The following is a 16,565-nucleotide window of genomic DNA, read 5'->3' on the forward strand; positions in this document are numbered from 1 at the left end:
TGAAATGCAGACAATATAATTCTTTGACATGTTTTCTGACACCTCTTCTTTAAACAAAAACCAATACAATTCTATTTGTTCTTATTGGATTTAATGCCACATCAACTCAAGTATAGGTCATATGGTGACTTTCCAGCTTTTGATGGTGGAGGAAGATCCAGGTACCCCTCCTTGCATAATTTTATCACTGGTGGGCACCTGGGTAGGACCACCAACCTTTGACAGCCAACTGGATGGCTTCCTCAGATGGGGAATTCAGTGCCCTGAGCAAAGCTCTAACTTACATTGGTGAGGGGCAAGTGATTGAAAGCCAGGGACTTTATCCACCTGGCCACAGAAGCCCCCTAATATAATTCTATAGCTCATGTTAAAATTTCACATGAAAATCATTCAACTAAACTATCTACTATTGTTTCAGTAAGACAAGTAAGTATACCTTCATTCTCCTGTGATTTAAACAGTGGTTTAGTCAGCGCAGTAATAACTCTCTTAAGACAAAACACTCTTCCTAACGGTGTACTATACTGATTCAGGCGAGATAATTCCTTTCTAGCATATGGTAGATTTTCCTCAAACTCGGGCCTCACATCCAGATTAGCAAGCCGAATGTCAAACAAGTTACGTGCCATTTTGTTAACGAGGGCATCAGAAGATTTTACACATGCAGTGATTGTGGAGAACAGATGTTTGTGAACAGCGTTCATCATGTATGTCTGAAATATAGGCAGGTCATGTTACAGTTAGGGGGAACACTAAATACAAAGGTTTTAAATGTAATCTTATCAAAATATTAATGTGAAATCATTATTATTTGTGGAGTAATAATTTCTGCTGATTTGTGGTTAATTCAATGAACAAATAAAATGCCAATTTACTTTATGGTCAAAATCTACAAATTTATATCCCTACAAAGTAGCTGTTTAGACAAAAATCAAACAACATCTTGCACTGAAAACTTTGTCTACATTTGGTGTAACACAATTTTCTACAGTGCTTAAGTAACAGATTAAAAATAAGCTACCCAAACATGCCGTTAGCATGAGCAAACTACCACCAGTTGAACTGAGAGTAGTCTTTCAGTTTCTCATGGAGACTATTGCCCTATTACGAATTAAGAAAGAGAGATTCAAAGCCAAATGTAAGTGGACTGCAAGTGAAAATGTCCTTACCTCAACAGCTATCTTCAAACAAGACATATACATTTCATTCTGTTTGATCAGCTTTTTCTGAAATAAAACACTCAATATCAATATTTATTTATTTTGTTGGGTTTAACGTCGCACCAGCACAATTATAGGTCATATGGCGACTTTCCAGCTTTGATGTGGAGGAAGACCCCAGGTGCTCCTCTGTGCATTATATCATCAAGAGCGGGCACCTGGGTAGAACCACCGACCTTCCGTAAGCAAGCTAGATGGCTTCCTCACATGAAGAATTCAGCGTCCCGAGTGAGGCTTGAACCCACATCGATGAGGGGCAACTCAATATCACAACTTGTGTAGAAAATAATGCCCATATTTACATAGCTATTACATGTACTGCATATTGTTATACAACATTAAGTTGGTAAAATATGCAACCATGACATGTAAGTTCTCTTAATGAATTGGTAAACAGCTAAAGCAACTCCAGCAAAACTCCAAGAAATACAAAATATTCTATTTTATTTCTCAAGCAAAAAACTTAAAATTCAATAATTTTTTTATACTTTATAAAGAGAATAAAGATACTATCAAACAAGAGTGCCAGACTGTCACAAAATACGCCCGTCTAAATATTCAGTTATGTATCATAAAGGTAATAGTGTTGATGTTGTATGCCTTGTTAACAAAAAAAAAATAGTAAGAAGGAATCAAGGTATTTGTGAGGTTCCATGTGAGATGAAACTGACAATCGGATCAAAACTGTTTGAACAGACAAGGCTAAATTTGCAGTTTTTCGAGTAATTCATGGGCCATAATCCAAGAGTGCCTGGGGCGATTTGGGTGGTTATCGAACTTGGCCGAGATATTATGCCCACAAACATTGTCAGCAAGTTTGGTGAAGATCGAATGAAAACTGTTCAACTTAGAGAGCGGACATGCTTTTGGACGCCGCCCGCCACCACGGGTGTTCACATAATACGCCCCGCTCTTTCAGAGACGGGCGTATAAAAAGACTCCTCAAATATATTCAATTTTCTTTTTTACAATTCATATGTAAGACTGTTGGAGCCTAGTACATAAGATTCTGTCCCTTAACTGATCTTTGCCATATCTTAGAATAAAGCCACAGACAACCTTATCTATCTCTGCTTGTATTTAGGAGAATGCTTACTATATGCTGATCCTTGAGAACAATTTGCATAGCTTTAGTCACATGGGATGATACCAGATCCTAAAAAATAAATATAATGTCTTGATTAATATATCATTTGTATGCAACTTAAATCAACTTTAAAATACTGGTGCTCTCAGGGGGACCGTCAACATTTTGTGTTTATTTAATTGCAGCATTTAAACAAATAACTGCATCTTTGAACGTAAGACTGATGCAAAGTTGAAATCAACTGAGGGAAAAAGCATGATTTGTCTCTGCTTCCTTCACTACTGCTAATACTGTAGACAAGAAATATAGCACTTAAAGACACAGTTAGCAGATTTTTTAGCTGACTTTGACACTGTTCTCAAAACATCCTGAATAGATGATATAGTAACAGACAACACTTAGAGCTATTTGCATAGATATGTATATTTTACGGTCTTCTATGCTATTTTCGATCTTAATGACGTCACGCATTGTACTTTATCTTTATACATTTCATTGACCAGCACATAGACCGGCAGTATATTTCCGCTAAAACACATCAACATAATCAATAGTCTCTGATTTACCTGTCGTGGTATATTTGAAATAAAATACACCAAAATATGACTTACTAATTATCACCCTGCTTGCAAACGATGGTCTGAAAGTGCCAAATGAAGTCAGCTGCTGGGAGCACCTTGATACGGTAGTCAGGAAAGAAAACAGCATTTTCAATATGGCACCCGATTAACCGGTTCGATTCGATTTCAAACCATGATTAACCGGTTTCAAAATTTTGAAATCGTCCCAGTCCTACTTAAAATCAAGGTACTGTTTCATAAATTTCTTTATATGGGGACTCTGCAAATAGCACTCAGTATCTTTTCACAAATTAAACTTACTGTTAAATTTGGAATACTATCCGCAGTACCCTCAAACCTCTGGTATTCACCGCAAAATACCTTCAACATCTTATCAAGGTTTTCTCTTGTTTTGGTACTACCTGCAATTCAAAGTGACTCAAATTATGCATCTTCCCAGGCAAGCAATTGAAGCCCACTATCACTTACACTTCCCACAGTGACCTGTATCAAAATGTATAAAGCAAGTTTACATTGAAAATTCATTATGAACACTGGATACTGAAAAAAGTTCAAATAACTGATCTGTCTTCAACTAAAAAGGTACAAAAAAATATACCTTCTTTTGTGAAAGTGGATTATGAGCTTGTGTGTCAAGTTAACATTCGTGTTTACATTTTTTAAAAAACATTCATATCAATTAATATAGTGAAGTGGTATACCTTGATGTCCCCATAGTATTTTGATACATTCTTCATATGTTGCTGGAGGTTTACTGAAATCTGTTTCCAAATTAGTATCTGCTGAATCACCTGTCCAATCAACAAAATCATAAAGACATCAATCACAATAAGATAGTCAATAGTTGTTGCGCAATATTAGAAGATCAAAAATAAGACAAGAGGACCATGATGGTCCTGAATTGCCCACCTCTTCCCACATGACCCAGTTTTGAGTATGACGTTGTCTTTTCTATTATTTGACATAGTGACCTAGTTTTTGAGGTCATGTGACCCAGTTTTGAACTTGACCTAGATATTATAAAGATAAAAATTCTGACCAATTTTCATGAAGATCCATTGAAAAATATGGTCTCTAGAGAGGTCACAAGGTTTTTCTATTATTTGACCTATTGACCTAGTTTTAGAAGGTACGTGACCCTGTTTTGAACTTTTCCTAGATATCATCACGGTGAACATTCTCACTAATTTTCATGAAGATCTCATGAAAAATATGGCCTTTAGAGAGGTCACAAGGTTTTTCTATTTTTATACCTACTGGCCTAGTTTTTGACCGCATGTGACCCAGGTTCGAAACTGACCTAGATATCATCAAGGTGAACATTCAGATCAATTTCATGAAGATCCATTGAAAAATATGGCCTCTAGAGAGGTCAAAAGATTTTAATAATTTTAGACCTGCTGACCTAGTTTTTCACTGCAGTTGACCCAGTTTCAAACCTGACCTAGATATCATCAAGATGAACATTCAGACCAACTTTCATAAAGATCCCATGAAAAATATTGCCTCTAGAGAGGTCACAAGGTTTTTTTCTTATATTATTTGACCTACTGACCTAGTTTTTGAAGGCATGTGACCAAGTTTCAAATCTGACCTAGATATCATCAAGGTGAACATTCTGACCAATTTCTATGGAGATCCATTCACAAGTATGGCCTCTAGAGAGGTCACAAGGTTGTTCTATTTTTAGACCTACTGACCTAGTTTTTGACCGCACATGACCCTGTTTCGAACTTGACCTAGATATCATCAAGATGAACATTCAGACCGATTTTCATACAGATCCCATGAAAAATATGGCCTTTAGAGAGGTCACAAGGTTTTACAATTATTTGACCTACTGACCTAGTTTTTGAAGGCACGTGATCCACTTTCGAACTTGACCTAGATATAATCAAGATGAACATTCAGACCAACTTTCATACAGATCCCATAAAAAATATGGCCTCTAAAGAGGTCACAAGGTTTTTCTATTATTTGACCTACTGACCTAGTTTTTGACCGCATGTGACCCACTTTCGAACTTGACCTAGATATCATCAAGGTGAACCTTCTGACAAATTTTCATGAAGATCTCATAAAATATATGGCCTCTAGAGAGGTCACAATGTTTTTCTATTTTTAGACCTACTGACCTAGTTTTTGACCGCACGTGACCCAGTTTCGAACTTGAACTAGATATCATCAAGATGAACATTCTGACCAACTTTCATATAGATCCCATGAAAAATATGGCCTTTAGACAGGTCACAAGGTTTTTCTATTATTTGACCTACTGACCTAGTTTTTGAAGGCACGTGACCCAGTTTCAAACTTGATCTAGATATCATCAAGGTGAACGTTCTGACCATTTTTCATGAAGATATTGTGAAATATATGGCCTCTAGAGAGGTCACAAGGTTTTTCTATTTTTAGACCTACTGACCTAGTTTTTGATGGCATGTGACCCAATTTCGAACTTGACCTAGATATCATCAAGATGAACATTCTGACCAACTTTCATGAAGATCTTGTGAAATATATGGCCTCTAGAGAGGTAACAAGGTTTTTCTATTTTTAGACCTACTGACCTAGTTTTTGAAGGCCTGTGACCCAGTTTCGAACTTGACCTAGATATCATCACGATGAACATTCTGACCAACTTTCATAAAGATCCCATGAAAAATGTGACCTCTAGAGTGGTCACAAGCAAAAGTTTACGGACGGACGGACGCACTGACGCATGGATGGACGACGGACACCGCGCAATCACAAAAGCTCACCTTGTCACTTTGTGACAGGTGAGCTAAAAAACAATAGAAAGACTAGTTTCAGAAATTTGACATATTAAATATAATGCTACTGTCTGGATTTACAATATCTTCAGATGTGCACATGAAAGAAAATTGCATATAATCATGAAAAATCAAGAGATTGTAACTGTTGACAATAACAGTGTAATACTACTATATGTTTTAACCATTACCTTGCTAAATTTCTAAAATGGATTGGTCTGTCATTCAATTTGGGCAGTACCACTTGTTTATCAAAGGGGTGTTCACTGAAAATTTACTGACTGAATAGCGAACAGTGCAGACCATGATCAGCCTGCACAGACATGCAGACTGATCTTGGTCTGCACTGGTCGCAAAGGCAGAATCACTTGCCACCAGCAGGCTGAAGGTTAAGACATAGATACATTTTGTGAAGATTTCAGGAAACACTGAGTATATTACCTTGTTCAATTTCCTTGTTGAAGAACCCTGACACACAGACAACTCTGTAACTCTCATCTTTTACATTGTAGAATGTCTCCTCAAATAATATATCTACCTAGTAATATAGCAATAACTGGAAACAATTTATCAAAATCAATTTGACCAAACAACAAGAGCACTGCCTGCGGGGGCCATCGCTCGTCTGCAAGTGCTGGACAATATGTAAGAAAAGAGCTATAATTCTTGACCTTCTTACTCAAAACTGCAGTAAGTATTCAAGAAAAATTAATTTAAACAAAATACTGATTTTCTAGGTACAAAAATGTGCATAATTCTGACAAAATGCATAACAGAGTTATGGCTCTTGGCCTACAAAGTCAATTAATGATGGTAAACAAGTGTGCAAAGTTTCAAAGCTGTAGCTCTTATAGTGTTTGAGAAAAGGTAAACCTAAACAAAAATTTCAACAAAGAGAATCAAATTTTTTAAGTACAAAAAGGGCATTAATTCTGACAGAATGCATATCAGAATTATAGTTCTTGGCATACATAGTCAACTAATGATAATAAACAATTGTGCAAAGTTTCAAAGCTGTAGCTCTTATAGATTTTGAGAAAAGGAGGACCTAAACAAATATTTTAACCAACGCCGACGATAACAAAGCTGACAGTACCTTGTAGATTTTTTTTCAAAAATCAGACGAGCTAAAAATGTGTTTATGTCTGAAGTATGTTACATGTCTCCATTTAGGTTAAACAGTATTTACTATGGAATCATTAATATTCGTGGGGGGCTAATTTTCATGGATTTCGTGGTTGAGTCAATCCACGAAATTTAATCCCAACGAACAAGTAAAATTCCCATTCATTTTATGTTCAAAAGTTGAAATCCACGAATTCATATCCCCACGAAATTGCCGTTTTGACCAAAACCACGAAATTTCATGCCCATGAAATTAAATGATTTTACAGTATCTAAGAAAAATTGACAACATGCATCATCCTATCATTTTCCAGTAAGTATATGGAAACTGTTTTCAGCTTCAAGGTCACTGTGACTTAGACTTTTGATCCAAAACAATAGAAGTCATCTACCAACCACAGGCAATCATTCTATGATGTTTAACCACTGTAGATACAAGCATTTTTCAATTATTGCTTGTAAACCAAACAGTCTCCTGGCCAAAGGACCTACTTAACCCTTACCCTGCTAAATTTCTAAAATGGACTGGTCCGTCATTCAATTTGGACAGCATCACTTATTATTTAAAGGGGTGTTCACTGAAAATTTACCAACTGAATAGCAAACGGCAAGAAGGCTGATCTTGGTCTGCACTGGTAGCAAAGGCAAAATCACTTGCCACCAGCTGGCTAAGGGTTAAAAACAATATTTGTCCTCTTCAAAACAAAATATCAAAATTTATACTGACCTTATTGGCTTTTAACCCTGCTCCAAGATTAATTTGACCCTGCTGAATTTCAACTTTCTGAAATAGTTTAAAAATGACAATTTTGAGTCTCCCAGATAAAATATGTACATTGATTAGTAAAGCATTTCAAATGGCAAACTGTTTCTCACCCAGCTGTCCAAATTTTTTTACAATACTATACTAGTATTTACTTAAATATGAAAAAGCACAAACTTACAGTCATTCTGGCCTGGCATTTAGAAAAACTGACAAACTCCGACTGTAACTTGACAGCTGTATTTCATGACATTAACAATGACAGGGTAATATATCATGGTTTGATAGCCAAACTTAACATGAAATGATTTGGGTGGTATACCATTACAAAGAGCTGTTTTTGTATGTCAAACTGTGGTTAAAAAGAGGTAAGGAACACGTTCCTTAAAACAATATGGTTTTCTCCTGTAAAACATTTTTGCTTTTTAATCACTTTACAAACAAATCAAAGCCCCAGTGCATTCCAGTCTAGCTGTACTATCATTTCCAAAAAATTTCCTTGAAAACGGCATTTTCCCCAAAATGCCGTTTTCAAGAACAGATAACTCTTTTTCAATACCGATGACCTATGATTTTTATTGCATATTTTTGTTTCTTAGATGATTGTCCTTCAATATCCAAAGTTTGAAGAAATTCTAATATTGGGAAAAATTTCGCACGAATTCTAGCGAATGCCTTTAAAAGATACTGTTCAGTATACAGTTTTAAAGGTACTGCCCAGGACACTTACATGGTTAGATACTGATATAAAGACAATATTCAGTACTTACCATATTCATGATAAGATTTCATTTTAAAGGCACTGTTCCAGTATTTTTTAGGCTGTTTTTGGGGCCGAACTTCGGCCCCATTCCCCTGTCAAAAAAGTATGTTTTTTTCCCCTATTTCTGAAAAAAATTCCCCTCAAAAAAATTTTTTTTTTTTTTTTTTTTTTTACATAATTTTTTTTTTTACATATCCCAACCAACAAAGACAACAACCCTTTCTAGAAGTACATGATAAAGTAAACTGTACCATTTAATACATGAGGCAATGTGTTTTTAAATCATTTTCTTTTTTATTGTAACATATTTATGAAAAACTGCTTTTATCACGGCGCAATTTTTCCCCTATTTTAGTGGTTACAACGCAATTTTCCCCACCTGACGGGTCCGCCACCATTCCCCCAAAGCTTAAAAAAACCCCACTGTGTTCAGTATACTTATATATTCAGATACTGTTCAGTATTGTTACATGGTTAGATATAGTTTAAGGTACCGTTCACTATACTTACATGGTTAGATATGGTTTAAGGTACCGTTCACTATACTTACATGGTTAGATATGGTTTAAGGTACCGTTCACTATACTTACAAGGTTAGATATGGTTTAAAGTACCGTTCACTATACTTACATGGTTAGATATCGTTTAAGGTACCGTTCACTATACTTACATGGTTAGATATGGTTTAAGGTACCGTTCAATATACTTACATGGTTAGATATCGTTTAAGGTACCGTTCACTATACTTACATGGTTAGATATGGTTTAAGGTACCGTTCACTATACTTACATGGTTAGATATGGTTTAAGGTACTGTTCACTATACTTACATGGTTAGATATGGTTTAAGGTACCGTTCACTATATGGTTAGATATGGTTTAAGGTACCGTTCACTATACTTACATGGTTAGATATGGTTTAAGGTACCGTTCACTATACTTACATGGTTAGATATGGTTTAAGGTACCGTTCACTATACTTACATGGTTAGATATGGTTTAAGGTACCGTTCACTATACTTACAAGGTTAGATATGGTTTAAGGTACCGTTCACCACTATACTTACATGGTTAGATATGGTTTAAGGTACCGTTCACTATACTTACATGGTTAGATATGGTTTAAGGTACCGTTCACTATACTTGCAAGGTTAGATATGGTTTAAGGTACCGTTCACCACTATACTTACATGGTTAGATATGGTTTAAGGTACCGTTCACTATACTTACATGGTTAGATATGGTTTAAGGTACCGTTCACTATACTTACATGGTTAGATATGGTTTAAGGTACCGTTCACTATGCTTACATGGTTGATATGGTTTAAGGTACCCTTCACTATACTTACATTGTTAGATATGGTTTAAGGTACCGTTCACTATACTTACATAGTTAGATACTGTTGTAAAGGCACTGTCATTGTCTACAGCAGGTATCAATATATGATCCTCAAAGTCTTTCCTGACCAATTCATCTTTCTTTACTATTGAAAACCTTGGTACACATATCTAAAACAAGCAAATGACATTCTATGCAACAAACTTTACTGAACAAACAGAGGATGTCACCAGTGACAAATGCCCCAGAAACGAATATGCTGATATTGGAGGTGTGGACCTCACTCTTTTTGCATTACACACTTTTACATATGCTTCATTTGTGTTAATTTTCAAAGGAATTAACTAATGGTTTAGAAGTTAAAGCTCACACAAGCAAAGTGTCCAAGCCAGAAGGACAAACTAACAGACAGTTCCATTACCATATATGCCTCCATCCAGCAGAATAAATGTTATTGTAAACAGAACCTCCGCTGCCGTTCGCCAATGACACCATTTGCGATAGATGTGAATTTTTAGCAAAGAGTTTTGACAGTTGGCAAAAATAAAAGGTGAAAGCTTTTTTTCATTATTTCTGTAATGATATAAGCATTTTAAGCAGCACAGACTGGTTCTCAGTAACTGTTCTATTTTAAACTGGATTTACCTATGAAGAAAAAATCAATATCCAGCCTACTAAAGGTCACTATTGCTGTGTATTATGTCTGCCATTCTTGGTAATTGACACTCCCAGAAGTTAATTTGGGGAAAAGATGAAACATAAGTGATTAACCATACTCTAGGGAACAGAAAATAAGTGCTTTTTGAGCATCAGAGAAATTTGAACATACAGACTTCACAAAGTGGGCTAAAAGCAGTAATTTTTGTTTTACCTTTATGAACACATACATATATTAATGTATAATATTGCTTTGTGTGTTTCTGTCAATAAAAGTGTTAAAACTACATTGTGTTATGATTATTGTTGTTTTACGTCTTTACACATATGTAATGACATTAGTAAATAGTGGCTCCTTTTACTGACTCAGGTGGCCCCTAAGTGGCTCCAACTTTTTTCAATTGGTTAAAGTAACAAAAGTTTTTCCTGTTGAAAACAAATCAACAGTCAGGGGTGTAACTGTTTCAAGTTATCGCAGTTTATAACCCATTCAAGTTATTGCTTATACTTTCATAACTTGTTTCAGTTATCATAAATTATTACAAAGCCCTCCTGTGCCAATTCCTCATTTTGAATGGGACTAATGCAATTATTTTCAGAATCCTTGACCTTTTATCTTTCCAGCTATGCAGTAAAAGTTTTTACGCAAGGCTGATAAAGTTTTACGCAAAGGTTTTAAAGCTATAAAACTCTTAGCATCCCATTATGCTCATCAGGTCATGATCAGGCTAAAAGAGAATTTGATTAACAACAGTTTGCTACTAATTTCAATTTAAAGGTCACTTTGTGAGAACAGCAAAAAGACTTTTTTTGAATAACTTACCTGAGTTAACTATATTTTATAACTAATTCAGGTTATAAAATGCTTGAAAAAGTAACTGAAATAGGTTACATAACTTAAAACAGTTACACCCCTGACTGATCAAAATAATCCCTTTGTTACTCATTTGCACCACCGACATATTATTTATATTTCTTCATTTAAAAGTACTATTTGTCAACTTGTTTTGCTAATCATTTTAAACTGTTCATGGATAAAGTATCATTTTAAAGCCTTTTACGAAAACATAATTCACTTAAAAATAACAAATTTTCTGAAGGAATTCCTTACCACCCATCTGTTAGTTGTTGCCTTCTCAAACAAGGTCTTGTACTGTTTCTCAAGTGCACTGAAGAATGGATTCTCATAAATATCTTCATCATACTGTGACATCCTGCAACACTCCTGAAAAGTACACAGTCAACATACTGTGACATACTGCAACATCAGCACTCCTGAAAAGTACACAGTCAACATACTGTGACATCCTGCAACATCAGCATTCCTGAAAAGTACACAATCAACCTACTGTGACATCCTGCAACATCAGCATTCCTAAAAAGTACAAAATCAACCTACTGTGACATCCTGCAACATCAGCACTCCTGAAAAGTACACAATCAACATACTGTGACATCCTGCAACATCAGCACTCCTGAAAAGTACACAATCAACATACTGTGACATCCTGCAACATCAGCACTCCTGAAAAGTACACAATCAACATACTGTGACATCCTGCAACACTCCTGAAAAGTACACAGTCAACATACTGTGACATCCTGCAACATCAGCACTCCTGAAAAGTACACAGTCAACATACTGTGACATCCTGCAACATCAGCACTCCTGAAAAGTACACAGTCAACATACTGTGACATCCTGCAACATCAGCACTCCTGAAAAGTACACAAGCAACATACTGTGACATCCTGCAACATCAGCACTCCTGAAAAGTACAAAATCAACATACTGTGACATCCTGCAACATCAGCACTCCTGAAAAGTACAAAATCAACATACTGTGACATCCTGCAACATCAGCACTCCTGAAAAGTACACAAGCAACATACTGTGACATCCTGCAACATCAGCACTCCTGAAAAGTACACAAGCAACATACTGTGACATCCTGCAACATCAGCACTCCTGAAAAGTACACAAGCAACATACTGTGACATCCTGCAACATCAGCACTCCTGAAAAGTACAAAATCAACATACTGTGACATCCTGCAACATCAGCACTCCTGAAAAGTATAAAATCAACATACTGTGACATCCTGCAACATCAGCACTCCTGAAAAGTCCACAAGCAACATACTGTGACATCCTGCAACATCAGCACTCCTGAAAAGTACACAAGCAACATACTGTGACATCCTGCAACATCAGCACTCCTGAAAAGTACACAATCAACATACTGTGACATCCTGCAACATCAGCACTCCTGAAAAGTACACAATCAACATACTGTGACATCCTGCAACATCAGCACTCCTGAAAAGTACACAAGCAACATACTGTGACATCCTGCAACATCAGCACTCCTGAAAAGTACACAATCAACATACTGTGACATCCTGCAACATCAGCACTCCTGAAAAGTACACAATGTCTTGTACTGTTTCTCAAGTGCACTGAAGAATGGATTCTCATAAATATCTTCATCATACTGTGACATCCTGCAACACTTCTGAAAAGTACACAATCAACATACTGTGACATCCTGCAACATCAGCATTCCTGAAAAGTACACAGTCAACATACTGTGACATCCTGCAACATCAGCATTCCTGAAAAGTACACAATCAACATACTGTGACATCCTGCAACATCAGCACTCCTGAAAAGTCCACAAGCAACATACTGTGACATCCTGCAACATCAGCACTCCTGAAAAGTACACAGTCAACATACTGTGACATCCTGCAACATCAGCACTCCTGAAAAGTACACAGTCAACATACTGTGACATCCTGCAACATCAGCATTCCTGAAAAGTACACAATCAACATACTGTGACATCCTGCAACATCAGCACTCCTGAAAAGTATAAAATCAACATACTGTGACATCCTGCAACATCAGCACTCCTGAAAAGTATAAAATCAACATACTGTGACATCCTGCAACATCAGCATTCCTGAAAAGTACACAGTCAACATACTGTGACATCCTGCAACATCAGCACTCCTGAAAAGTATAAAATCAACATACTGTGACATCCTGCAACATCAGCACTCCTGAAAAGTATACAAGCAACATACTGTGACATCCTGCAACATCAGCACTCCTGAAAAGTACACAATCAACATACTGTGACATCCTGCAAAATCAGCATTCCTAAAAAGTACACAATCAACATACTGTGACATCCTGCAACATCAGCACTCCTGAAAAGTACACAATCAACATACTGTGACATCCTGCAACATCAGCATTCCTGAAAAGTACAAAATCAACATACTGTGACATCCTGCAACATCAGCACTCCTGAAAAGTACAAAATCAACATACTGTGACATCCTGCAACATCAGCACTCCTGAAAAGTCCACAAGCAACATACTGTGACATCCTGCAACATCAGCACTCCTGAAAAGTACAAAATCAACATACTGTGACATCCTGCAACATCAGCACTCCTGAAAAGTACAAAATCAACCTACTGTGACATCCTGCAACATCAGCACTCCTGAAAAGTACAAAATCAACATCTAACATAAACATTTTTTAACCTGAACTCTGCTAAATTTCTAAAATGGACCGGTCCATCATTCAATTTGGGCAGTACCACTTCTTATTCAAAGGTATGTGCACTGAAAATTTAATGACTGAATAGTGAACAGTGCAGGCCACGACCTTTGTCTGCACACAAAGGCAAAACCACTTGCAGCCAGCGGGCTATAGGTTAACGTACATATACTGTACATATACTGTGACATTATGCAACAATTTACATTCAGACACTCAGAGCTCTAAACAAGGATTTTTATTCAACAATAAAATCTCTGTTTAGGACACATTTGTTCATTGTCAGTTAATAAACATTCTTGACATTATTCAACATGATTATATTCCTGAACAGTACACTTGTGTTATACTGTCCAATCCTGCAACATTAGCATTCCTGACAAAGTACACATCCTGCTGTGGCAACCTGCAACATTAGCATTCCTGACAAAGTACACATCCTGCTGTGGCAACCTGCAACATAAGCATTCCTGACAAAGTACACATTCTGCAGTCATAGTAGACTCTGTGCATAATTATGTTACTGCTTCATAATTAATTGTTTGACATAATGTTATATGGTACCGCAAAAAAATTTGCTGTTCATGCAGGTTCATATATTATCATTTCTACTTTAGCGTTTCAATCTAGAAATCTTAGATATAATTGTGTTTTTATTTGGTAAAAGTGCATGTGCGCCTTATGTAATATTGGAGCAAGATAGAAGAATAAAGATCAGTTACAGGTAAGCTTTTTTTATTTATCATTTATATCATACATATGTAAGAGCGCAAGCTGGGCATTTGATTACCGGACGACTGGACACTTCCTTCCTGAAAAGTACACATCATACAGTGACATCCTGCAGCATCAACATTCATTTAAAGTTGTCAAAAACAAAATACATGAAATATAACAGCTGTATAACCAACTGTCATTACCTGATTTCTGAATATGTTAGTCAAACTTTTCCTACAATTTCATCTAAAATAATTCTAATACTATTAACCGCATTTTTAAGACAGTTATCAAAAATATTACATTTAGTAAAATGGACTAAGATCTCCCAATTTTCGTTACACGGCTCATTGGTAGAATTTTTTGACCGTGATAATCAAATTTAGGTCTGAACAAACTAAATGTTTTGTGGATAAATAAAAAAATTCCATGATTGCTTACATTTAATTGTTTGTCTGCCTGCTGTTTGGTTTGCATACTGCTTGAAGCCTTAATTTTGTTTGCTTGTTTGATTGCGTTGTAGACCGTCACTCGCTTTGTACAGTAGTGTATGCAGAACGGGAATCCCGTGCGGTCGGAAAAAAAATTAATGGCGACATAAACCAAACTGTTAGACAATTCTGAAGGTCGCCAAAAGCAGTAGGTTCAGAGATACTACCTCCATGCAAGACATGTTGCAAGTCGAGTTCCGCGACTGGACCGGTCTATGACATCATAAAAATGGCGGCAAAGTTTGAAAATATAACTTGGCATATCTTAAATTAGTTAGGACACTGAGCCAACCGGGTAACTGAGACGTTTTCCGATTTCCACCCGATAACAGTTGTTTTCCCCTATGTAATACGTCGCAATTTACTTTCTGAGAAGGACACAAAGTTTTGCAGAATTTTGAATTATCAATCCCGCTTGCGTACCGAATTGAATGCGCATCTATTTGCCAGGAATATTGTGGATTCACCGCGATGCCAATGCGGACTCGGTGAGGAATCGAATTTTCATTACTTTCTCTCTTGTCCGTTTTACATTGATGAAATATTCTACTGGATGATGTAAATTCAGTTGCTTCGGATATTGATATTACTACTGATTTATTATTAGAAATACTGTCACTGATGTCAACAGAGCCTCGTTACCGCCTTAAACAGTTACCCTCGAGGCCGGTTGTCCCATCTGCACCTACAACCCAGCGAAAGAATCTTATAGTATTTCTACATTCACGAAAGGCTAAATAGCATATCCGTACTGTTCGTAGAATTTGATAGTTTTGGTTTTAACGCCGTTTTCAACAGTATTTCAGTTATGTAACGGCGGGCAGTTAACCTAACCAGTGTTCCTGGATTCTGTACCAGTACAAACCTGTTCTCCACAAGTTACTGCCAACTTCCTTACATAAATCAGAGATGGAAGACGAAGGATTTCAGAAACAATGTCTTTTATCAAATTGTCACGGAGAACATACGCCCCGCCCAGGGGTGTTGTTTTTTAAACGTGTTTGTTATGGTGTAGAGGTAAAGCTTTAACCCTTAGCCTGCTGGCGGCAGATGATTCTGCCTTTGCGACCAGTGCAGACCAAGATCAGTCTGCCGTCCGTGCAGTCTGATCATGGTCTGCACTGTTCGCTATTCAGTCAGTAAATTTTCAGTGAAAACCCCTTTGAGTAATAAGTGGTACTGTCCAAATTGAAAGATGGACCAGTCCATTATAGAAATATAGCAGGTTAAGGGTTAATGTAATTGCAAGGCATTTTTTCCTAACCCGTTTCCCTGTTCAAAATTTGATGCACAGTAAATATAATGATATTCTTTAGATCTGATTACTTATTTATGAATGGATGCGCATTTGTCAATCTTTCTGCTCTTCCTTTAAACACTTATCGGCGTCCATGCAATTGCGCATATACAGTATTGCCAATGACGACATCCTGTATGTATAAATGCCTGGTCGACGGGGTCGCAGATGAATAAT

The 16,565-nt window shown here is 36.6% G+C and overlaps 1 protein-coding gene across 1 annotated transcript in view; it reads right to left on the reverse strand.

Annotated features, from left to right (window-relative positions):
* Nucleotides 1–14,957, reverse strand: part of LOC123549590 (ankyrin repeat domain-containing protein 27-like) — a 43,279-nt gene extending 28,322 nt beyond the window's left edge. Inside the window, exons 1-10 of the mRNA XM_053546680.1 lie at nucleotides 14,804–14,957; nucleotides 11,421–11,534; nucleotides 9,703–9,822; nucleotides 7,515–7,571; nucleotides 6,104–6,200; nucleotides 3,590–3,679; nucleotides 3,189–3,289; nucleotides 2,317–2,376; nucleotides 1,170–1,226; nucleotides 437–713 (exon numbers count right to left, since the gene is read on the reverse strand). Coding sequence (XP_053402655.1) covers nucleotides 437–713; nucleotides 1,170–1,226; nucleotides 2,317–2,376; nucleotides 3,189–3,289; nucleotides 3,590–3,679; nucleotides 6,104–6,200; nucleotides 7,515–7,571; nucleotides 9,703–9,822; nucleotides 11,421–11,522 — 961 coding nt within the window. The 5' untranslated portion in view covers nucleotides 11,523–11,534; nucleotides 14,804–14,957. The remainder of the gene's footprint in view (nucleotides 1–436; nucleotides 714–1,169; nucleotides 1,227–2,316; nucleotides 2,377–3,188; nucleotides 3,290–3,589; nucleotides 3,680–6,103; nucleotides 6,201–7,514; nucleotides 7,572–9,702; nucleotides 9,823–11,420; nucleotides 11,535–14,803) is intronic.
* Nucleotides 14,958–16,565: the final 1,608 nt, after the last annotated feature.

The sequence above is a fragment of the Mercenaria mercenaria genome, chromosome 6 (assembly GCF_021730395.1).
Source record: "Mercenaria mercenaria strain notata chromosome 6, MADL_Memer_1, whole genome shotgun sequence".
NCBI lineage: Eukaryota > Metazoa > Mollusca > Bivalvia > Venerida > Veneridae > Mercenaria > Mercenaria mercenaria.